General features: G+C 34.3%; 1 protein-coding gene across 12 annotated transcripts in view; it reads left to right on the forward strand.

Annotated features, from left to right (window-relative positions):
* Positions 1 to 26,316, forward strand: part of TBCK (TBC1 domain containing kinase) — a 284,662-nt gene that overhangs the window by 166,518 nt on the left and 91,828 nt on the right. For all 12 annotated transcript variants that reach the window (XM_064285475.1, XM_064285476.1, XM_064285474.1 and 9 more), the window contains one exon: positions 21,943 to 22,115. In XM_064285475.1, coding sequence (XP_064141545.1) covers positions 21,943 to 22,115 — 173 coding nt within the window. The remainder of the gene's footprint in view (positions 1 to 21,942; positions 22,116 to 26,316) is intronic.

Below are 26,316 nucleotides of genomic sequence, written 5' to 3' on the forward strand. Positions count from 1 at the left end.
AGACCATTTATGCCTGGACAAGAGCCACTTCTGCCCTGAGCTTCCCAGGTTAGTGGAGCTGGCAAATTATCTTTTCCCCCTGTTGTGAATTTATTCCTTCTCCAAGTCCAGGAGCATACCTCAGGGCACTCAAATGGGCCTATCTCAGGCCCAGGGAAATCAACAGCCACTGAAGCTGGCCTGGAGCCAGGGGCTCAGTAAAATGTATGCAAATACTTAACTTTTGCTGAGAGTGCCATTCTTCTCTGGTTCCAGAGGTGTAAGTAGCCTGTGCGGCTGGCTGCTTCTCCCTGAAGAAACTGCAGTGTAGTGTTACCACCAGCCTTCCACAGCCGCTCCTGGGAGTGGTGCCTGAGGGATCTAGCAATTCAGGTCAAGCAACTCCTCTCCGCTTCTGAACAGTCTCTCTCTCCCCCTACCACTCAGTCTGTTTTCTAACTTTGCCTTTGATGTTCAGGGTTCCTAGCTTGTCATAAATATAATCGTTTCACTTCATTTTTTGGGTCTTTGTTGTAAGAGGGATCGCCAGAAGGCTATAGCAGAGACTGTTTAACTTCTCTTTTTGACTTAACTTTGATCAAATTAGTAGTGTATTTCATCCACAGGGATAGAATGAGTTCCTAACACCACAACTAAACCTTTTAGTCTCCTGAGAATAATCTCTCTAGCAAATTGCAAACAGTTGATTTCTGAGTGTTTCTGTGTGATAGTGTGAGTACATACACATAGTTTATGGCGTCTGTAACTTTCAGAATGGGAGTGCATGAATGGCAAAAAACCCACTGTCTTCGAGTCATTTCTGACTCTTAGCTACCCTATAGGACAGAGCAGATCTGCACCAGAGAATTTCCAAGGAGCAGCTAGTGAATTCAAACCTCCAACCTTTTGGTTAGTAGCTGTAGTTCTTAACCACTGTGCCATCAGGGCTCCTGTTGAATGATTGGCAAGCACCACAAAATAATTCAGATTCATACACCTTGTCATAGTTATCTAGTGTCATTATAACAGAAATAACACAAGTAGATGGCTTCAATACACAGAAATTTATTTTCTCACAGTTTAAAACCCAGTGCTGTCGTGTCTACAAGTCCAAATTCAAAGCACCGACCCTAGGGGAACACTTTTTCTGTCTGTCAGCTCTGGAGAAAGGTCCTTGTCTCTTCAGCTTTTGTTTCCTGGTTCCTTGGAGATCTCTGTGTGTCTTACCCAGTGCTGTTGAATCGATTCCGACTCATGTGTCTTAGTATCTGTCTTATCCCATCTCTGCTCTGCTCCCTTGTTTAATCTCTTTTATATCTCAAAAGAGATACACCCTACCCTAATTCTACCTCATTAACATAACAAAGACAACCCATTCCCAAATGGGATTGTAACCACAGGTATATAGGTTAGAATATACAAACACATTTTGGGGGGGATATAATTCAATCCATAACACACCTTTATACTAGATGTTTCCTGAATACATTACCCAGCATAAATATTGTTAAGTAGTCATGTTTGTCAGGTTTGGAGTAACCTTTCAGTAATCAAATAACTGTAGATGGTATTTAGTACTCATTCATTAATTACTATTATCCCAATATTACTGCCTGGTAGGAATAAACCTCAATAAAATAAATCTTCATCTGCCACTTAAGTAGATGAACAGGAGTGACATTTTCAACATATTTTTAGAGTGGTTTAGCTTGTCTGTGTTCTGTACCTCCCTCTTCTTTACATTGCCATCTATTCTTGAAATGTTGTTAGTTGCCATGGAGTTGGTTCTGACTTATGGTAACCTTACACATAACAGAACCAGATGTTGCCTGGTCCTGGGCTGTTTTCTTGATTGTTGGTGTTTTTTGAGTCATTTTTTGCAGCTGTTGTATCACTCAACTTCATTGAAGGTTTCCCTTGTTTCATTGGCCCTCTGTTTTCCCAAACATGATGTCATTTTCTAGCAATTGGTCTTTTCTGATGATGCATCAAAAGCAAACAGTCCAAGTTTCACCACCCTTGCTTCTAAGGAATATTCTGGTTGTATTTCTTCTAAAACTGATTTGCCTGTTCCTCTTGCAGTCCGTAGTATATTCAGTATCTTTGCCAACACCACAATTCGAATGCATCAACTCTTCTTCTGTCTTCCTTTTTCACTATCCAGATTTCACATGCATATAAGGTGGTGATTGAGAAGACCATGGCATAAGCCAGGCACACCTTACTCATCTTTGTTTTTGAAAACCTGCAATAAGTCTTTTGCAGCAAATTTGCCCAATGCAGTATGTTGTCTGAGTTTTTGGCTGCTGTTTACATGCACATTGGTAGTTGATCCAAGTAGAAGGAAATTGTTGACAACTTCAATTTCTTTTCCATTTATCATGATGTTTACCAGTCCAGTTGTAAGGATTTTTGTTTTCTTCACATTCGGGTGTAGTCCATACTGAAAACTATATATAGTTTTTGACCTTCCTCAGTAAGTGCTTTAGGATACCATCATTTTCAGCAAGCCGAGTTGTGTCATCTGAATATCACAAGTTGTTAATGAGTCTTCATCCAGTCCTGATGCTGTATTCTTCTACATCTAGTTCAGTTTCTCAGATTTTTTGTTCAGCATGCAGATTGAATAAGTAAGATGAAAGAGTACAACTCTGCCTTTTCCAATTTTGATTCTACATGGTATCCCCTTGTTCTGTTTGAATGACTGCTTCCTGATTCATGTACAGATTCCGCATGAGCACAATTATGGATTCCGGAATCACCATTCTTCACAATGTTATCCATAATTTATGATCCACACAGTTGAATGCCTTCATACATTCAAAAAAACACAGATAAACATCCTTCTGGTATTCTCTGCTTTTGGCCAAGATCCGTCTGACAAGAGCAATGATAGCCCACGTTCCATATCCTCTTCTAATCCAGTTTGAGCCTTTTTTTTTAATTATCTCCATAAGAATGTATGATATTAATGATATTGTTCAATAATTTCCACATTCCTGAGTTAAGTATAAACCTGAAATAAGCTTAGATGTTATAAGAACGTATAAATTTGAAGTCTGATGATCACTTTAACTGATAATGTATGAGTAATATTATCCTTTTCGTTTTGTAGCAAGATATACAATGAATTGCAAATATAACAAAGTCATTTTTGCATTTAAAAGTTCTGCATATGTTTATATTGAATTACTTTTTTCTGTTCGTATTTGGATAAATAGTAGAAAAGTGTGATGAACTCTGAATTTATTTTTCACTTTTATCACCTTAGATAATGTATAGGTTGAGAGGATTTATTATCTTAAAACATTAGGCTTTGAATTTCATAATTTAATTGAAGTAAAACCAATTATTTTGGTTAGAGTTATAATACAATTTTAAAGTTTTAGCTAAAGCAAATTTTTATATTAATCTGAAGAAGCAGAAATATTCTTTATGAAATACTTATCCAGCAAAAGAAAACCTATCAGTGCTGTGATGGGTCCACACCACCATCAGTGAAAAGACAGTGGGATGCCTTTTTCTTTTCCTTATTCAGTATTTATAAGTCAAATATGCTACCAAATAAACTTAGGTTCAACGGAACCGTTAGCTCCATTCATATCCTAAGTTTCAAAAGTATTTTAGAGATTTTTAACTGTATAAATGAGAAGCTAACTAGATTCAGTTTCTTGCTTTCTTTTAGGAGTAAATATAAATTAAAAGTTTAAATTATCATAATCTTTGTGTGTAATCTAATTTTAATAATGACTCAATTTTTTTTTAAACCTGAGCCAAATATAACTGATTATGGCCAGTAGGCTACTAATTTGTGAGAAAACAATAGAAGTTGTTAACAGGAGACTACCAATTCTGGGGGAATTAGAGAAACTTCCCTAAGGAAATAATATTAAGGTAATACGAAATCAACTAAGTGACATTGTCGAGAGAGTAGGAAGAGTGGAGAGTAAGTTGAGGGAGCAGAGAACATTCTAGACAGATGAGAGAAAATACTCAAGAGCCTAAAAAACAACTCCAGGAAGTCCTGAATGACTGGAGCATTGAAAGCAAAAGGGAAAGTGGCTGCAAAAGGTAGACAAAGAATGATCTCGCAGAATTGTGCAGGCCACATTAGGGGTATTATAAAAATACTTTTGTAGAGGTATGATATTTCTTTTCAATGTTTTTAAAAGAATGAAAAGTATCATTGAATGAAAATAACATCAGTTACTAAAATATGAGTGCTATATTGCTATTTGTAGAATATTCCTGGCCTCTGTATATTCCCTTCATGGAGCTCCATGCATGGGCAAAGCAAAAGGTTCTTAACATAATTGCTTCTAATAGTTATACATCCTTCTTTTTTTCTGGCTTGTAGCCACATATAGAGTGGGGAGCTGTCTTGGTAAAAGAGTAGAGCAACTTTAAGCACACAATTGCTCAGTGAAGATTTTTATTGTCAAGCCTGTAAAATTGATGCCATTATACCTGAAGTTGAGAATCCATTAATTATTCACATTTTCTGCTGTAGCTACGTGATGTTCACACATGTCTGTTTCTAAATGCATCTTCATGAAATTACAAAAGGATGATCATAATGGAAATTAAATATGGTCATTTTAGTTATGTCCCTTCTCCACCCCCACCCCACCCATATAAATTACATATTAATATTAATGTCTAGATGGCATATTAAATTTTTCTGAGTTTAAAATTGGTTAAGGATAAATGAGGAAGTAGCTAATTTGTTTTTATTAACATGGTTGTATAGTCACCAAAATAAAAGCTCCATAAAAATTTATTTTCAGAATCTCATTAGATTATGTTAGTCTTCTTTGGGAGGAAAATACTGCATTATTTTATGGAAAGGGGGAAATTTGAAAACAGATGTTAGAATATATGACTTCTGAGCTGAAATAAATGTTTGTGAAAAACACAATGCCAGTAGAATAGCTGATGAAGACCCAAGTTGTGAAATGATTCTAGGAAGCTGGAAGAATTCTTTTAACACTGACCTAGTTGTTGCTCTTGAAGCACACCACTAATTTTTAATATGGAATTAGTTTATAAGGTTAAAAGAAAGATTTGGTGTGTGCTGGGAACTGTAGTGAAAAATAAGGTCAGGGGTGATTTGAATTTTCTGTTTACCTTGAAAATGGAGAATAGAATACTAATACATCTTAAACCTGGTTCCAAGTTTTCAAGAATTTAATAGTAAGGCCCTTCTATATAGAGGAGCTGCTTGTTTAATAATTAATAAGAGTTTCTACTCAGAATTTTTTTGAGCAGTCCAAAATTTATCTTATAGTTTAGATCAGTGATAGTAAACATATTTTGCTTCAAGTTACCAGTGATAGAATTTGTTTATATTTGTTTTACTACTAAGCATGTAAGGTGATTTAAAGAGCATTTTCACCTTTGAAATACATTAAAAGTATTCAACTTCAAAAACCTTTGAAACAGAAACTGTGTTTAAAATTTTTCTACATATATTGCTGATGGCTAGTGCAAGTAAGAATATAAGGATTAAAATATAACATCTTTACAAATTACATTTAGCATGTGTTGTTATATATGTGACTTGTATTTTAATTATTTAGTAATGCTCATGGGTCCCATATCTTCTCTTTCCTCTATCTAGCCCCATACCCTTATACATTTATCATAAAAATGAAAGTAACCTAATGAACTGCCTGTCTTAAATTGTGATCTTCAACATAATGGAAAATAACTTTTTCCCGTATGTCCCTTCTGAGTGTTCATGAGTGGGCTGAGTCAAACAGAATAAATAAAAAATTAGCAGCCTAGATGGGAGAAAAGAAAAAGATTAATATGCCAAGGTGCTTATATAGTAGTTATTCAAAATTATGTATCATAGAAAGAATGCCTAGAATTTTGTTAAAAGAAATTAATTACTTTGAAAAATTCAAAGCATTTCAATCTATGAATACAAATATCTATCAATTATAGGAAAAATGCTTACTGAACTTGAACACAGGTTCTAGATGCCACAAAAATCAAAGACTCCTGTTTTGTTTCTGATTCATCATTAAGTCAAAAGAAAGAAAGAAAATGATGGCTGCAACTGACCTGTACTAAATCTTTGGAGCTACTGTATTGTTCTTTTTCTGAGGTATACTATGTACCATTATCAACACCAGCTGCTGTGCATCACTAATATCTACCCACTCAGCTGCTAAATGATAGACAATTATGTTTAGAATGGAAAACCGTTTGTGTCCACATACCAGTAATTTTTATTGCATTCCCTGTTTATTTCTCACTTCACTGTAAACATTCAATAGCAGAGATGATAGATGCTTAACAAAATATGCCAGTAATTGCATAAGCATATCCTGGATTTGAAACGCTGGATGAGTTAAAGAGCCCAGTAACATATTGTACCATCCTCTCCCTCTTAGACTGCATAGACAAGACTGTGTTTCTAAAATACAGTTATTCATTCATCCAACAAATATTTATTGACTTCCTACTATGAGTCTATGTATGCATATATAAGTGTGTGTGTGTGTATATATATATATATGTATAATTTAGTCTTATGGCTGGTTTGGTGCCGTGGTGGTGCAGTGGTTAAGAGCAATGGCTGCTTACCAAAAGGTCAGCAGTTCAAATCCACCAGCTGCTCTTTGGAAACTGTGGGGGGTAGTTCTGCTCTGTTCTGTAGGGTCACTATGAGTCAGGATCAACTCAATGGCAACATTTTTTTTGTTTTTTAATGGCTGGTTTATCATATCTTTGTACTGGCCGACACTTTTAACGTGGGTTATTTTAATTACATGTGATATTACCTCCTTATTCCGGTAAGTCACTTGACTAGTTGTGCATTAGTTTTCTAATCTATACGGTGGGAGAGTTCCACTTCCCTCTCAGAATTGCCCTGTATAATTAATAGGATTTGGAATCCAGTGGAACAGTAAATGTGTGGATAGATTCTGATAACTGAGGTGGTAGGGGAAACAAGGATGGGTAGATGGGTATGGCACTAGGAAAAATAGTGAGTTAAGTTTTAGATATATGCTTAAGGTGCTTATAGGGAACCTAGATTGAGAAGCAGAGGCACTGTTAGAGATTTTTAAGTTTAAAAATGACAAGTATATTTTGAAGATTCATCTAGTGGTAGTGTGTAAGGATAGACTTGAGGCAGAAGAAAATAAAGACAGGATTGCAGATATAATATTCTATAATCCATATATGAGCATATGAAAACATAGTTTAAAGCTGTCTTAGAGAAGAAAGAAGAAGCAATTTCAACTTTAATTCTTTCAAAGGAAGAATTAAAGGGATTTAGTGAATAGACAAGTTAGATAAGATTTTTTGAAAACTGGGTTACCAGGATGGTAGTAATATCATGAATTGAAATGAGAAATCGTGAATGAAAACATATTTTAGAATGAGGATGATGAGTTTCATTTTAGATGAATTACAGGTAGGTGACAGTGGGAAATCCAATTATAAATGTAATAAATTCTGAGCTGGAATTCAGAAGTCTACGCACTGGTTCTGTTGCTCCGTGTGAGAAAGTTAATCTCATTACGGCCTCTGATTTCTTAAATGTAAAATGAGATTGTAATAATAAATCTACCAGTATTACTGGGTTGTTGTGAGAATCAAGTTGAATTATATGTATGATGGTTACCATATATTCTACAGTACTATTGCAGCGTAGTATATTTTGATTATTAGGGAAGAAATGTTGATTTAGGGTTTAACACTGTAGAAATGTTCCATGAAGTTGAAAACCACAATGATTTCTTAGAAAGGATGGGTATGTTCAAAGCAGAGCACAGACCAAGTACTGAGCTTTATGAGCTACTATCTCATATTAGAGGTGAAAGTAGGAAGATGAGCTTACAGAAGAAGAGAAGGAGATTCCGGGGTATGACTACGATATTAAGGTATACTAAAGTGAAGTCAAAAATTATTATCGAGATTTTTTTTTTTTAATGTAACATTATTTAAACCACCGCATGCCATAAAAACTGATCATTTTCTTTTCCAGGATATGGTGGATTTCATACAACACTCCACCTGATGCCTACTTTAATTTTAGACACTCCAGCCTTCCTCAGAGGTTCTGTTGCGTGTAACTCGGCGTGCTGGGTTTAGTTTTACTTTTTGGTTTTGAGGAATGAAGCCCTATTCAAGATAGCTCAAGTAAAAAGAATTTTTTAAATATTTGTGCAGTAAACTAAAACGGAAAAAGACTTAAGGGCCAAGATAGCTCTAGAGAACTGCTTCTTATATTTATCATAAGCTGCATGATCTTTTTACTTTTTATGACAACTCTGCTTCTTATGGAAACCCTGGTGACATAGTGGTTAAGAGGTACAGCTACTAACCAAAAGGTCCACAGTTCAAATCCACCACGTGCTCCTTGGAAACCATATGGGGCAGTTCTACGGTGTCCTGTAGGGTCGCTATGAGTTGGAATCGACTCGGCAGCAGTGGGTTTGGTTTTCTACTTCTTGTATTTTTTCATGTGCATGAGTTATCTTTCCTTTTCTCTATGATATGATGTGTTCAGCTTATTCAGGTTTATTGTTCCCTCATATCTATAACCCTCACTTTCACCTCATACTTTTTCTGGAGACATCTTTTCAGCCAATGCTGACCTTACCCAGAAAGAACTATGTGATTGACCAAAGTCATTTATCATAGTTTTTGTTTTTGTAAGTTAATTAAAGTTTTGTTTTGTTTTATTTTTTCTTCACTCAGGGAACCTGTCTTAGATTTCCTTGGTATGTACCAGATCTCCTAACATGGGCCTTTTGCCTAATAGACCAGAGAACCTAAACCGATTTTAATGTATTATGTTGGTTAAGCCTATAAGCATTGTAGAAGATCTTAGTCTCTAAATTGTTAAACCAGTATTTTGTTTTTAATTTAAATTATTTAGCCTGAAAAATGAAAGGCTGATGTGTAATATTTTATTTCTAAACTAATTTTAATTATTATTAATTATTGAAAATCTGCTGTACAACACAATAAAGGGAACAGCATAATTTGAGGTATTTCTGGTACTTTCAATTCTTCTCCATATAAATAGCAGTGCAGGTAATTTCTCAAGTTAGTTGTTTTATGTTCAAATTCAGTTATATTTGTCTGTTTTCTAGTTGTTTTATGAGTTTTAATAACAATATTTCCTCATATATGTTTTCTATAGGCTAACATTAAAATTTGTTTGGTCAGCAATGTGGTATACCAGAAAGAACATGTGCTCTGGAGTCAGATTCTCTTCATTTGAATCCCAGGTCCCTCAGGTGACCTAACTGGTCCTCAGTTTCGTATTTTAAAGCTACAATAACCACTACAGTGTTTTTTGGCTCAGAAGAACAGAATGGGGAGCCCAGAAGTGGACCTGTGTGTTGCCAACTGATTTTCAACCAAGTGAAAAGCAACTCAGTGGAGAAAGGATAGTCTTTTCAATAGCTATTTCTGAAAAGTATTGGATCTCTGTATGAAAAAAAATGAACTTTGATCCAAAACTCACATAATATGTACAAATTTACTTCAAATGGATCTAAAACTATAAAATGTCTAGAGGAAAACATAGAAGGATTTTTCTTTTTTACCTTAGATTAGGCAAAGATTTCTTAGATATGACACCTAAAGCATGGTTTGTAAAAGAAAAAAAATTAGAAGTGGTAGGAGGAAGGGGTTGTAAAAAAGCATGAGGAAGCTTTTAGGGATGATTCAATTGTGGTAAAGGTCAAAATTTGTCCAACTGTACATTTCAAGTTAGTGCAGTTTATTGTATGTCAGTTATACCTCCTTAAAGTGGTTTTAAACAAAAAGGAGGGGGTGGGGAGATATTAAGCAGTGTTTTTACAGCTCAACAGGTCAAAGTTAAAGACAGGGAAAAAATAATAGTATATGCACTGGATTTGGAGTTGTTCCCTATAAATAATCTAGCAGTGCTTTTAGAAACAGCAATACCTAAAAATACACATTATTGGGTGAAGGCCTTCTAATAACGTTCTTGTGAAAAAAATAAAAATATAGGATTATTTTATTTGGAGGCCCTTTTGTTTCAGAGTAGTATTTCATTATAATACTGACCAAAAAAAACCAGACCCACTGCCATTGAATCGATTCCAAAGTATAGTGACCGTATAAACAGAACAGAACTGCCTCATAAGGTTTCCAAGGCTCTAATCTTTACAGAGCAGATGGCCACATCTTTTTCCCGCAGAGCAGCTGGTAGATTCGAACCATCAAACTTCTGGTTAGTAGCTGAACACTTTAACTATTGCACCACCAGGGCACCTTCATTATATAAATTTACCATAATTTGATTGTTCACAGTTTATTGTGGACATTTAAGTTGTTTTCACCTTTTTACTTCTAGGAATAAAACTGCTATGAACATTGTAGAACAGAGATGCAGTTTCTGAGTCATAGGATAGGGGTGTGTTCAACTTAACAGGAAATTTAAAAACAGTTTTTTGAAGTGATTATATCATTTTACACTTTTACCAGCAGTGTATGAGAGTTTCTTTTGTTTTTGTTCCACATCTTCATTAGCATTTAGTATTATATTGCATTGTAGGAATGTTTTTTTCCTAGATACAAGTTCTTTGGTAGATGTAAGTATGATAATCATTTTCCTTTTCTATGATTAGCCTTTTTATTTTCTTAAATATATTTTAATTCTAATGAAGTTTAATTTATTAGGGTTTTTTTTTTTTTCCTTCCTTAATGGATATAAAGGACAAAAGGGGAGACCCATTTCCTTTTTTGTCAACATTTAGAGGCCACCTACGTGCCTTGCTGAGATATATTAGCATCATCAAGATACTCTCCTATGTTTTCTTCTAGAGGCTTTATAGTTTTAATTTTTATGTTTTGGTCTATGATGTAATTCAATTCGCTGTGTGGTAGGAATCTGAAGTTGAGGTTCGTTTATTGTCCCATACGTTTGTCCAGTTGTTTCAGCTCCACTTCTTGAAAAGCATTTCTTTTCCCCCATTGAACTGTATAGCTTTGAGTTTTTGTCAGAAATCAATAGACCATAGAGGTCTGGGTCTATTTCTGATCTCTTTTCTCTTGCATTGATTTACCTATCTATCCTGGCAATACCACATTACCTTTAATTAATGTTGCTTTATAGTAAATCTTGAAATCAGGCCACCACACTTTCCTAATATTTTGTTAAGGATTTTTATCTCTATATCCATGAGAGATACTGGTTTTTAATTTTCTTATGATATCATTCTCAAATTTTGGTATCAGCGTTATACTGGCTTAAGACAAGTTGAGAATTGTTTCCTATTTTTCTATTGTCTGAATGAATTTGTGTAATATTGTTATAATTTATTCTGTAAATATGTGCTAATTTTGCCAGTGAGACCACCTGGAACTGGAGCTTTCTTGGTGTAATTTTTTTTAGTTAAGAATTTAATTTCTTTAATTGATACAAATTGTCTGTTTCTCCTAGTGCCAATGTTGGTAAACTGTGTTTTTCAAGGAATTTGTTTATTTGATCTTTATTTTCAGATTTATAGGCATAAAGTTGTTAATATTACCTTGCCATATTTTTAATATCTGAAGCATCTTTAGTGATATCCCCTCTTTTGTTCCTGATAGGTAATTTGTTCTTTTTTTTTTTTTTTTTAATCTTCATCATTCTTGCTAAGGTTTATCAATGTCATTAGTATTTTCTTAGTAAATGTTCCACATGTACATTAAAATAAAGCTTATTTTCAAGTTTTTTAAGGTCCCATTTCTGTTGCTGTCCTTTCGATTCTGACTCATAGAGACCCTATAGGACAGAGTAGAACTTTTCCACAGGGTTTCCAAGGCTGTAATCTTCGTGGAAGCTGACTGCCACATCTTTCTCCCACGGACCAGGTGGTAGGCTTAACTGCCACCCTTTTGGTTAGCAGCCAAGTGTTTAACCACTGTGCCACCAAGGCTCCTCTTTTTCAAGGTAGTTCTCTGTAAATGTCAAATAGGTCAACAGTAATATTGTTCAGTTCTTTTTTTATCTTTACTGGGTTTTCTTCCTCTTCTATAAATTACTAAGGGATATTAAAATCTCCAACTATTATTGTGGATTTGTCTGTTTTACCCTTAATACTATCAGTTTTTTGCTTCTGTATTTTGAAGCTCTCTTATGAAGTGCATATATATGTAGGATTGTTATGTTATCTTGATGGATTGAAACTTTTATCATTATGAAATATGCCTCTTTACCTCAGTAATATTCTTTGCCTTGGAGTCTGCTTTGTCTGATAGTAATGTAACCACATGACCTTTCTTATGCTTAATCTTCTGTCATTTTTGCTTTCAATTTCTCTGTGAGTTTGTGTTTAAAATGTGTCCATTTTAGATAGCATATAGTTTATCCAGTCTAGTGTTTTCTGCCTTTTCAATAGTCTTTACTCCATTTACCTTTGATATAATTATTCTTATGCCTGGTTTCATTTTCTAGCTATCTCATTTGTTTTCTATTCTTCCTTTTCTGACTTCTTTGGGTTTAATCCAGTATTTTTAACATTTCATCTTAATGTCATTATTGACTTTTAATTTTAACTTTTGTATTCTTTTTTGGTCATTGCTCTAGGGAATATAATTTGCATCCTTATCACAGTATCCGTAGAGTTTATAATTGTTCAACTTTATGAAAAATATAAGAGTTTCATTAAATTTATGATTCTGTTTACCTTCCATACTTTGTGGTACTGATGATCTATATTTTCCATCTGTATTTTTAACAAACTCCACAATATAATGATGTTATATTTGGTTTAAATTATTTGTTGTCTTTTTAAACATATTATGAGAACAAAAAGGTAGTCTTTTATATTTACCATCATCCATTTCTGTATGTACATTTAAGTTTCCTCTTTATTTTTGGTTTTAGCAATTTGACTGTCTTATGCCTCAGTATCGTTCTGTTTGTATTTTCCACTACAGAGAATGTATATTCCCATTCTAGTATTTCAGTTTACTTCTTTTTTATTGTTTTCATTTATCTGCTGAGATTTCCTGTCTGTCCATTCACTTTGACTATTTTTTTTTTCCATTAAGTCTATAAGTATATGCGTAACAGTTACTTTAAAGTCATTGTCTACTAATTCTATATATGGGTAATCCTAGGGTCTCTTTTTTTGACTTCTGTTTCTCTTGATGAGTCACTTTTTTTTTTTACTTTGTGTATCTATTTTTTTTTTTTTTTTGCATGGTACACATTGATAAAGGTGCATTATAAGACATCTAGATTTTGTCATCTTCCTTTAAAGGATGTTGAGGGTTTTTTTTTTTTAATTTGTTTTGTTTTATTAGACAGCTAAATCACCAGTGGATCCTTTTAGTCATTGTAGAGTTGCCTTTATTTTTTATTAAGGTGAGTCTGTGTTGATTTGGTCCGAGAAGATGGCTTATCTGGATCCCTAACTCAATACTCCAGGTGCTTAAGGTGGACTCTCACTCTAAGTGGGCCCAAATTCTAACATTTCGCAGCATTTATTCATCTTTATTACCCCACAGCACCTAATACCATACCTTGAATACACTGGGAACTTACATTTAGTTCAATTCATTTAAATAAACAGTAGGGTGGCACATGGTGTGGTCATATTTTCATGGAAAAATATTATTTAAATCTAAACTTAAGTTTGAAAATCTTTAACTCTTATGATAAGCCTCACTTCAAAAGCTAGATTGTGAATAAAAAATCTGACAAATGTAGATAATCTCTAGTAATAACAACTTTGTCACTTTTAGAGTTTACAAAGCTTTTTAAATTTTATATACACATCACAACTATGTTAAGTAGATATTATTTCCATTTTACTCTTGAAATAACTGAGGCTCATAGAGATTGTAGGTTACTCAATATCATATAAATTAGTAAGTGACATTTGGAGTCCAAATCCAGTACTTTTCAGTATACCAGGAAACATGCCATTTACAAAAATAGGTTTTATAGGTCAAAAACTGCTCCATATCAGCAGTTTCAAATGGTTCCATCTACTGCCTTCAGAAGTTCAGTTCTGCTTGCTAGGAAGCTTGTTTTTAACTACAATAATCATGATACCTGTTCATAGATAAAATACTGTTCTTTTTTTAATTTTTTATTTTCTTTCCACATGTGATAGGTCTTTCTCAGTGAACATCAAGTAAAAACTTAACTTTTTGGGAAATTTAACTCAATTTAAATATAAAACATTATCCCTTGAACTTACTTTCTCTTGTTTAAGCAAGTCATTTTTTATGGTTGTGGTTTGAATATACAAAATTATTCATTGCCTATCCTTAGTTCTTCTCCTGGTTAATTATTCACTACTTGTCTCACAGAGAAAATCCTGAGCTTATTATCTTGACCCAAAGATTGCATGGAACAATAATTATATTGTTGTGAAGAACAGATGAGAAACTTTGGTGGGGAAGGAAATATTCCAGTCAGATTGCCTAATATGTTTATTAACTGTCCTGTGTAAACCAAGGTATTCCAAAGTGGTTTCTGTGGCCCCAAGTAAATTATTAATTACTTCTTGGAAATCCAGTTTTCATTTTATATCCAGTAAAATATAAGTAAACCACAGATTACTATTTTATTGATAGGTTCTTCGGTAATGGAGTTTTTTTTGAAAGAGGATTGTTGTAACCTGCTGTCAAGTCAGTTATGACTTACAGTGACCCTATGTACAACAGAAAGAAACACCACCCAGTCCATCCTCACAATCATTGCAATGTTTGAGCTCATTGTTGCAGCCACTGTATCAATCCATCTCATTGAGGGTCATCCTCTTTTTCGCTGACCCTCTACTTTATCTAGCATTATGTCCTTCTCCAGGGACTAGTATGTCATGATAACGTGTCCAAAGAAAATGAGACAAAGTCTCACCATCCATGCTTCTAAGGAGCATTCTGGCAGTACTTCTTCCAAACAGATTTGGTATTCTTCTGGTAGTCCATGGTATATTCAATATTCTTCACCAATACCATAATTCAAAGGCATCAGTTCTTCTTTGGTCTTCCTTATTCATTGTCCAGCTTTCTCATGCATTTGAGATGATAGAAAATACCATGTCTTGGGTCAGGTCCACCTTAGTCCTCAAAGTGACATCTTTAGCACTTTAGAGAAACCTTTTGCAGCAGATTTGCCTAATGCAATACATCTTTTGATTTCTTGACTGCTGCTTTCATAGGCTTTGATTGTGGATCTAAGTAAAATGAAATCCATGACAACTTCAATATTTTCTCCATTTATCATAATATTGCTTATTGGTCCAGTTGTGAGGATTTTTGTTTCCTTTATGTTGAGGTGTAAACCCTACTGAAGGGTGTAATATTTAATCTTCATCAGTAAGTGCTTCAAGTCCTCTTCTCTTTCATCAAGGAAGGTTGTATCACATTGCAGGTTGTTAATGAGTCTTCTTCCAATCCTGATGCTGCATTTTTCCTCATATTGTCTGACTTTACAGATTATTTGCTAAGCATACTGACTGAGTAAATATGGTGAAAGGATACAGCCCTGATACACACATTTCTTGATCTTAAACCACGCAGTATCCCCTTATTCTGTTCGAATGACTGCTTTGTGGCCTATGTACAGGTCTGCATGAGCACAGTTAAACGCTCTGGAATTCCCATTCATCACAATGTTATCTAGAACTTGTTATGATCTATGCAGTCAAATGCCTTTGCATAGTAAATAAAACACAGGTAAACATCTTTCTAGTATTCCCTGCTTTCAGCCAAGATCCAGCTGACATCAGCAATGATATCTCTCATTCCATGTCCTCTTCTGAGTCCAGCATGGGTTTCTGACAGTTCCCTGTTGATGTATTGCTGCAACCGTTTTTGAACTATCTTCAGCAGAATTTTACGTGCATGTGATATTAACAATATTGTTTGATAATTTCTGCATTCTGTTGGATCACTTTTCTTTGGAATGGGCACAAATATGGATCTCTTTCTGTCAGTTGACCAGGTAGCTGTCTTCCAAATTTCTTGCATGGGCAAGTGAGTGCTTCCAGCATTGCATCTATTTGTTGGAACATCTCAAAATTTATATTCCATCAATTCCTGTTTTTCACCGGTGCCTTCAGTGCAGCTCAGACTTCTTCCTTTAATACCATCAGTTCTTGATCACATGCTACCTCCTAAAAGGGTGACTGTCAACCAATTCTTTTTGGTACAGTGACTCTGTGTATACCTTCGATCTTCTTTTGATGCCTTCTGTGTCGTTCAATATTTTGTCCTTAGAATCCCTCAATATTGCAACACAAGGCTTGAATTTTTTCTTCAGTCTTTCAGCTTGAAAAAGGCTGAGCATGTTCTTACCTTTCAGTTTTGTAACTCCAGGTCTTTGTACATTTCAGTAAGACTTGACTTTGTCTTTTCATACCATCCTCTGAAATCTTCTGTTCAGTTCCTTGACTTAATCATTTCTTCCATTTGCTTAGCTACTTTACATTCAAGAGCAAGTTTCAGAGTCTCTTCTGACATCCAATTTGGTCTTTTACTTCTTTTCTGTCTTGTTAATGATCCTTTGCTTTTGTCATGTATGTTCTTCTTGATGTCATCCCACAACTCATCTGGTCTTCGGTCATTAGTGTTCAGTGGGCCAAATCTATTCTTGAAAAGGAGCTATAAATTCAGGTGGGATATACTCAAGATAGTACTTTGGCTCTTGTGGACTTTTCTAGTTTTTTTCAACTTCTACTTGAACTTACTTATGAGCTGACTGATGATATTGAGCTTCTCTAGCTTCTCTTTCTACAGATGTAGTTGATTTGATTCCTGTGTATTCCATCCAGTGAGGTCCGTATGTATAGACATTTGTTGAAAAAAGGTATTTTCAATGAATAAGTCATTGCTCATGCAAAATTCTGTCATGCAATCTCTGGCATCATTTCTATCACCAAAGCTCTATTTGCTTTGTTTCAAGGTTACTGGCTTCCCTGGTATTAAAAAAATAAATCTTCCATGTAATCTAGTCTATGGGGTCTTAGTGGTGCGGAGATTAAGCACTTGGCTCCTAACCAAAAGGTTGGCAGTTCAAATCCACCAGTAGCTCTGAGGAACAAAGATGAGGCAGTCTGCTTCCATAAAATTTACAGCCTTGGAAATGGGACATTTGTACTTCGTCCTATAGGGCCTCTGTGAGTCAGAATCAACTCAACAGCAATGGGTTTATTCTTTCCCCATCAAATAGTCTTGGCCCTCTTGTCAAAAATCAACTGGCAACAACAGAATAAGAAAATTAACTAATGTAATATACTGCATGAATAGAATGAATGGAAAAAGGAGAAAACACACATTATCATCCCAGTTGAAGCAGAAAGGGCATTTGATAAAATCCAGTACTCTTTCATGATATGGTTTATTTCTGGACTCTCAATTCTAATCCATTGTTCTATATGTCTAGCTTTATGCTAATATTGTACTGTTTTGATTATTATAGCTTTATAGTAAGTTTTGAAATCCAGAAACCTGAGTCCTTCAACTTTTTTTTTTTTTTTAATATTGTTTTGGCTTTGAGGTATCCATTGCAATTTCGTATGAATTTCCCATTTCTACAAAAAAGGCTATTGGAGTTTTAATAGGAATTGTGTTGAATCTGTAGATTCCTTTGGGTATGGTTGCCATCTTAACAATGTTAGGTCTTCCAGTCAATTAAAATGGGGTGTCTTTCATTTATTTAGTTCCTCTTTAATTTTTTTCAGCAATGTTTTCAAGTTTTCAGTATGTTTTTCTTTCACCTTCTTAGTTAAATTTATTCCCAGGTATTTTATTCTTTTGTATGCTGTCGTAAATGAAATCATTTTCTTAATTTCCTTTTCAGATTGTTTATTCCTGAAACGCAACTGATATTTGTGTGCTGATCTTGTACCATGCAACTTTGCTGAATTCATTGATTAACCTATTAGCTTTCTAGTGTTCTCTTCAGGGTTTTCGACATGTAGAATCACGTCACCTGTGACTAGAGACAGTTTTACTTCATTTACAACTTGGATGTCTTTTGTGTTTCTTTCTTGTCTAATTGCTCTGGCTGGAACTCTGGCTAGTACAGTATTAAATATTAAAGCTTTCAGTGTGTCACCATTGATTGAGATCCTAGCTGTGGGCTTTTCATAAATGCCCTCCATCATGTTGAGGGAATTCCCTTTATCTCTGTTTCTTTGTCTTAGTTTTAATCTCTTTGTGTTTATCCTACTTGGAGTTCATTGAGTTTGTTGGATGTGTAGATTCATGTGTTTTATCATATTTAGAAAGTTTTCAGCCATTTTGAGGGGTTACAAAAGGACCTTCAAATACCCAGCATAATGAAGTAGTATACACTTGGATATGTCATTGTGAAAATGATATCAGTTAGAAATACATAAAACTTCTCAGCCAAGCACAATGGTGTACTGCCTTTCATAACTCTAAAGGAAAAAATTTCAACCCTAGAAATCTATACCTATTCAAAATATCAGTCAGGAGAAGAATAAAGATATTAAAAGATATGGAAAGTTTCTAAATGGTTTGCCTCCTAAAAACCCTTTTTTAGGAGATATGATCCACCAAATGATGAAGTAAATCAGAGTAAATAATGTTTTACCCAAAACATTAAGAATCAAATATAGCAGAAAGCCAAAGGGAATTGGATGATGGTAAAGAGAGGTCCCGGGACACAGTTAATAGGCATTAAAGCAAGAGAACAGAGGGAATCAGGAGGGATTTCTCCTCCACCTGTCCTTCCCCGGAAACCGTGGTGCCATAGTGGTTAAGAGCTATGGCTGCTAACCAAAAGGCTGGAGGTTTGAATTCACCAGGTATTCCCTGGAAACCATATGGGGCAGTTCTACTCTGTCCTATAGGGTCACTATGAGTCAGAATTGACTCAACAGCAATGGGTTTGGTTTCTTTTTTTTTTTATCCTCCCCCAAATGAAAACATGAAATGTGTTTTATCATCTTGAAAATAGTTTGTTAGTTCTATGAAGATATGTTAGTAATGGATAAGAACGAAGAATCCAAGATTTAGAGAAATTATTTTGCTCAGAGTCACAAAATACCTCATGGAGTTTGGATTCAAACCTGGGAAAGCCGAATCCAGGATACATGCAATATATAAATAACTATAAGTTGGAAAAGAGTGGTGTCATAGGCTGAGAGATTACTTTTTTAGTATAATTGCATCTTTTAACTTACAGTATATGAAGTACTCTTGCCTAATATTTTGTTTATGATAAAGCACTTTGAAAGGATTTTGAGATGGAAAGGGGACATGTGTCAAGTTGAAGAAGACTAGGATATCTGCCAGTACTAACAGGGTAGAATCAGGATGGACACCAGTAAATCCTCTAGAATCACTGTAAACCTTTTCTGGTATTAGTAGGGTGTTTTGGAAGCAAATATAAATGACCGTTCCATGGCAAGTTATTTAAGGGCTGAACTACAACCTCTAACCTGGATCATTGACTTGACTTGAAGTGCAGGTGACAGATGTGTCACACTGGAGATGTAAAATCTATGGTTCGAAATTCTTACCCTTTGGGGATTGAGCCGTGTTAAGAGATACTTTTTGTTGTTGTTGTTTAAACAGATGACTGGTGATTTTCTCCCTTTAGCTGTCAAATTTTTATTTTAACTATTTGAGTGGAAGTTTCTAGAATGAATTGTGTATAGCTCTTCCTTCTGAAACAGAATAGAAGAACCTGTCTTAAATTTTAATAGATGATTTTTCTTCCATTTGGTGTTTGTGTTTTTCTCTTTCTGGAATACCCAATTGATAGTGTTATAGAGCTTTTTTAAAGATACATTTCACTATACTATTACTCAGATAAATAGAACCTTGTCTCAAAACTCTGTTTTTATAGATTTTATGATAGAAATATCATGTGGTGTGATGAAATCTGACCTTTGTGTAGCCATAGAAGTAACCAGCTGTGATATTGGCAAACATCACTAATAACAAATAAAGGAATGCTTAATTGAGTAACTAAGCCTTCCAGACCTGCTGATCATATCTAAATGAATTGGGAAATAACAAAAGATGCATTATAACCATTCAGCAACTGCAAGAATTCTGCCTAAGACAACACAGAATACTATGTCGCTTAGCTTCTTTGAGTCTTAGTTTCTTCAGCAGAAATGGTAATTATAATACCTATCTTCAAAAGTCACTGTAAGAATTAAGTGGACTAAGTGAAAATATACAAGGCCTGTCATATAGTAGGCACTCACTAAGTATCAGTTTTCCTTCTCTTCTCCAAGGGTTCTCTACCTCATCAAAGTTGTTAACTCTAAATACATAACTCTTACCGTTTCAACCACAGAGTCTACTTAAAATCCTGTTTACTTTCTCCTCTTACATATAACCCCCTCATTTCAAGAAGAAAAATAGAGAACTACTTCCGTGTAATTTAAAACATCTATTATATTTTTTTATCCATTTCTTGTCTGAGCCAACATACTTTGACTTTGCAGAGGAAATGAGAATATCTGCTAATTGTTAATTTGGGAATATAAAAAGGGAAAAGCTAGTCAGTGCTAAACACCTTCATCCTTCATCCCTTCAATGTTTTTGAACTTCTGCTGTCTTGGTGTGATCTCTCCACTTTCCCTATGCCAACTACCCGTAGAGGAATATTGGCCTCCTTAGAGAGCTACTGGAGCTTTGTTGGCACAGTGGTTAACAGTTCAAATCCACCAGCAGTTCCTTGAAAACTCTAAAGGGCAATTCTATGCCCTATAGGATTGCTATGAGTCAGAATAGATTCAAGGGTAACGGGTTTGTTTTTCTTTCTTTTTAAAGAGCTACTATCCCATTAAAAGATTTAAAAAAAAAAAATACCATCCCATTAAAAGATAAAAAAAACATACAAACATTAAATTGGGGTTGTGTTGTATTCCTGTGTATATTGCCTCTGCACCAAAGGTGTTTAAATTGCATACCCGTGAAAGAAAAGGAAATTTTCTGTGAAACTGTTTTGCTTTGCTTTTTCATTTTAATCAAGTATATTTAATCTCTTTCCATATAAAACCTCACTTAAAGTTTTCTACACCTCACTCAAGGAATTATAAGAAAAAAGGAGAATACTGAATTGAGTTTTATTAATTTTGCCCTGATTATTTTATAAATTCTTTAGTAAAGAGAAATGAAACATTCAGTACATTTATTGGAAGTAGAAATAATGTGAATTAACGTCTGAATCTTTTGCTTGCTGATTTTCAAGTTCTAGTACCCCTTACCTCTATTTCATTTTCAAAAAGTGAAAATATAATCAGAGTAGATTCTTAAATAAGGAGACATTTTGTATTCTATGATGTTTGAATAATGATGTACTGAAATACACATACACACAAACACATCATATATATATATATATATATATACACATATACATATATGTACACGGAAACCCTGGTCATATAGTGGTTAAGTGCTATGGCTGCTAATCAAAGGGTGGGCAGTTCCAATCCACCAGGCGCTCCTTGGAAATTCTATGGGGCAGTTCTGTTCTGTCCTATAGGGTCGCTATGGGTCGAAATCGACTCGACAGCACTGGGTTTGGTTTTTTTTGGGTATATACACATAAAAACCAAAACCTGTGGCCGTTGAGTCGATTACAACTCATAGCAACAAAGACAGAGTAGAAGTGCCCCATAGGGTTTCTAAGAAGCAGCTGATGAATTCAAGCTGCCAACCTCTTGGTTGCAGCTGAGCTCTTAACCGCTGCACCACAGGATAAATGATAATATCAAGTAAGACACACACATACAAACATACGCATGTATATGTACACATATGCAGTAATAATACCAAACATCCCGTCATTCTAATCAGAAATATGATGATTAAAATCTTCGTTACTTTTTTTACTGACAACACTTCTAATTAGTTATTATCTTAATCATATAGTTTTTAGATATATGCATTTGGGAAAGATTGTGTTTTTTACATAAAGATAGCAAGCCTAATTCTATACATATGCTCTTTTTTTTTTAATTTCCCGTCTAGAAATTGACATTGAACGCTGTGTACGAGAATCAATCAACCTGTTTTGTTGGACTCCTAAAAGTGCTACTTACAGACAGCACGCACAACCTGCAAAGCCAACTCCTGATAGTGGAGTCAGGAGTTCAGCATCTTATTTCTCTACTGAGTGTCCAGAGCCTCCAAAGACAGATCTGGTATGTATGATTTGGTTTACAAACTATAAAAGAAGATGGATGTTAAATTTAATATACTTGAGTGTCATTATAGAAACCCTGGTGGTGTAGCTGTTAAGTGCTACAGCTGCTAATCAAAAGGTCAGCAGTTTGAATCTACTAGGCACTCCTTGGGAAATCTGTTGGGCAGCTCTGTTCTGTCCTATAGGGCCTCTATAAGTTGGAATCGACTTGATGGCAACGGGTTTGGTTTGGTTTGGTTTGTTGGTTTTAGTGTCATTATTATTACTTAATAATATTATTTTAAACATAGCCATTTCCAGCATATGTTTGTATTCATGCAAGTATTTCAGAAAACCTTTACGTTAATTTGGTTATATAATTAGGGAGATTTTTTTTTTTTTTTTACATATTTGTCCAAGTAGCAAGTCTCTCCTTTACTTACTTATTGGTTTTTTTGTTAATAGAGTAGGAATGTGCACTTAATTTTGTTGGTTGACAAAAGAAATAGCATTTTACAAAACCATGCAGTTCAGATTTTATAACATTGTTATTCTTACTAAATACAATACCTTTATACATGTAGTCAACCAAACTTTCAGTTATAATACTTTGCATATTTCATACTTTCCAGTATTATCACAAAATCTTAATGGTTTCCCTGAAATTGGATTCAATTAATATATAGGGGTTTTGAGATACCCTAGTAAATTTAGTAAGATATATTTTAACTTTAAAAAAGAAATATTCTAATGATAGTAAAATATGTTCAAAATTCATTTAATACGTGTGAATTTTAAACAATAGATTTTTACAGTTAGGTTTTTTATAGTAGTTCACAATTTTTTACCCTTGGCACTTATTGTGCATTTTTATGTTTCAAAATATCTAAGTACATACATGTTTTCATATTTTCACATCACTAGCAAATTATATTTATTAAAGACAAATATAAGTCTGCTTATGACTAAATACAAAGCAATTTTAACAATTCCATTCTGTGCCTCCAGAAATATAGATGATAAAGAGAAAACATGAATATGAATGTATATGTGAAAGATCCTAAGACGTTTCTAAAACATGTTGACAGATAAGACAAGAATGAGTACCTATGCTAGTAAATAAATATTTGAATTACAGTTGTCTAAAAGTTGAATAGGCTTCCCAGGTATGTTCTCAAACATTAGGACTATTACACCTGAAATATCATTACCATGTAATGGATTTTGGTGCAACAACTCTACTTGAAACTTTGAAATTAGAACAATTTGAAATAAAAACTTTTTTCATTGCTTTCTTCTTTGAAATATTTTAATTTTCTCCTCTTCATGGCAGAAAAACATGAATTCCCATCTTCATTGGAAAGATACCGTGTGGCTGTTGAAAAGTTTTTAAGTAATTATAATTAATGAGAAGGGAAGGTGAATAAGCATAGAAATTAGTAAGACAAAGAACAGTTGGGAGTGTGAAAAACAGATTGAAAATAATGGGATATGAGAATTAATAATTATTGAATACTTGGTGTATACCTAAAAATATACTAGAATTTTTAATATAACTGTGTTATTTAATCCTTTCAAGAACCTCTAAGGAAGGTATGAGTATCCCTAATTTATAATGTGTGCATGAAACTGAAACTCAGAAAGGGACTAATAAGTTAAACAGCTAGTGAATAATAAAACAAAAATTGAAAACCAGATCTTTATGGCATCACAGTATGTGCCCTGTTTTTTTTAATTGAGATATATATTTACATACCATGAATTTTATCCTTGTAAAGTATAAAATTCAGTGCCTTTTAATATATCTACCAAGTTGTAAACCTTCACCACTAATTCCAGAATATTTTCATCACCCCCCAAAGAAACTCCATATCCCTTAGAAGTCACTCCCCATTACCCTCTCCCTCTAACCTCTTGCAAACACTGGTCTTATTTATGTCTTAATTTACTTGTACTAGACATTAGACGTTTTATATAAATGGAATCAAACAATATGTTGCCTTTTGTTACTGGCTTCTTTCCCTTAGCATAATGTTTTCAAGGTCTATCAGTGTTGTAGCATGTATCAGTACTTCATTCCTTTTTATGGCTGAATAATACTCCATTGTATGAATATACTACATTTTATTTATCCATTCATCAGTAATGCACATTTGGGTTGTTTTGATTTTTTTTAGCTGTTATGAATAATACTGCTATGAATATTTGTATCAAAATTTTTATATGGATGTACATTTTCATTTCTTTTGGATATATGCCTAAGAATAGAATTGCTTGATCATATTGTAACTCTATGTTTAACATTTTGAGGAACTGCTAAACTGTTTCACAAAGGGCTGCACCATTTCCTAGTCCTACCAGCAATGTATGAAGATTTCAGTTTCTCCACATTCTCTCCACTTGTTATTGTCTTTTTTATTGTAGCTATCTGGTGGTATCTCATTGTGGTTTTGGTTAGCATTTACCTAATGATGTTGCACATCTTTTCATGTGTTTATTGACTATTTGTATATCTTCACTGGATAATTGTGTATTCAAATAATTTGCCTGTTTTTCAATTATTTGCCTGTTCTTGTTGAGCTGTAAGATTTCTTTATATGTTCTGGATGTAGGTCCCTTATCAAGTGTCTGATCTGTAAATGTTTTCTCCAATTCTATGCATTGTCTTTTTACTTTCTTAATAGTGTCCTTTGAAGTAAAAGTTTAAAATTTTGATGAGGTGCAATTTACAAGTTGTTTCTCTTTTGCTATTTTTAAGACTCTTTCTTTGTCTTTTGATGGTTTATGACATGTCTAAATGTGGATCTCTTTGAGTTTATTCCACTTGGAGTTAATTGAACTTCTTGGATGTATAGATTAATGCTTTTCATCAAATTTTGTAAGTTTTTGGCCATTATTTCTTCAAATATTTTTTCTGCTCTGCCTCTCTTCCTGGAACTCCCATTATGTATATACTGGTATGGCTGATAGTGTCCCAGAGGAATCTGAGATGTTGTTCATTTTTGTTCATTTTTCTTTCTGCTCCACAGAGTAGATCATTTCAATTGACCTATTTTTAAATTTACTGATTCTTTCTTCTGCCAGCACACATCTGCTGTTGAGCACCTCTAGTGAATTTTTCATTTCCATTATCATACTATTAAACCCCAGAATTTCTGTTTGATTCTTTTTAACATTTCTTAACTCTTTATTGGAAACCCAGGTGGTGTAGTGGTTAAGAATTATGGCTAATAACCAAAAGTTCGGCAGTTCAAATCCACCAGGCACTCCTTGGAAACTCTATGGGGCAGTTCTACTCTGTCCTATAGGGTTGGAATCGACTCAACAGCAGTGGGTTTTGGTTTTTGTGGTAACTTTAGTGATGTTCTCTATTTGATAAGACACTATTCTCATACTTTCTTTTAGTTATTTTAAGTATTGCATTTTTTAGCTCTAAAACATATTTAAAGCAGCTGATTTACAATCTTTAGTAACATCTCATAATTAAAAAAAAAGCTGGACATTTTAAATATAATATGGCAACTCTGGAAATCAGTTTCCACCTCCCTCCAAAGTATTTTTGTTGCTGTGTGTTGTGGCTATAGTTGCTGTTGATGATATTTGGTTGTTTAGTCACTTTTTGAATTAATCCTGTATACTCTGTATTCTTTATCATGTGTGACCACTAAGTCTCTACTCCATTAGCTTAACTGTTGGCTAATGACTGGACAGAGATCTCCTTAAACATCTTGACCCAATAAGTCTCCCAGCCTTTGTCAGGAGATTCTGTGTGTTGGGGCACTCCTTCAACACTGGGATAAAAAGGTAGTTAAAAATGCTGCCTTCACCTTCACTTTCTGCTTGCATAGATCCTCAAGGGCAGCCAAAGATGAGAGCCTAGGGCCTTGACAGGTCTTTTCTGGGCATGTGCATATTCCCACATATGTATGCATGACCTTCTAAATTCCCCAAATTATGTTGGAACTTTTCAAAGCCTCCTATGGATATCTCATTCCTAGCTTTTTCGTTTAATATTTTTTGTCAGCTTCTTGTTTACCCCAGTGGTTTTCACAGCCTTAGGCAGCTGTGACATTAAACAATCATTGCTAATTGCTTTCAACAAATGCCTCTGGGGAAAATGCTGTTTGAGAGCTTAGAGTCAGGTCAAATAAAGACAGGCCCTGGAAGTAAAGGTTTCCAGGGAACTGGTAGAGAGGTCAAATAATCACAATTCTATGAAA

This window comes from Loxodonta africana, chromosome 5 (assembly GCF_030014295.1).
Source record: "Loxodonta africana isolate mLoxAfr1 chromosome 5, mLoxAfr1.hap2, whole genome shotgun sequence".
Lineage (NCBI taxonomy): Eukaryota > Metazoa > Chordata > Mammalia > Proboscidea > Elephantidae > Loxodonta > Loxodonta africana.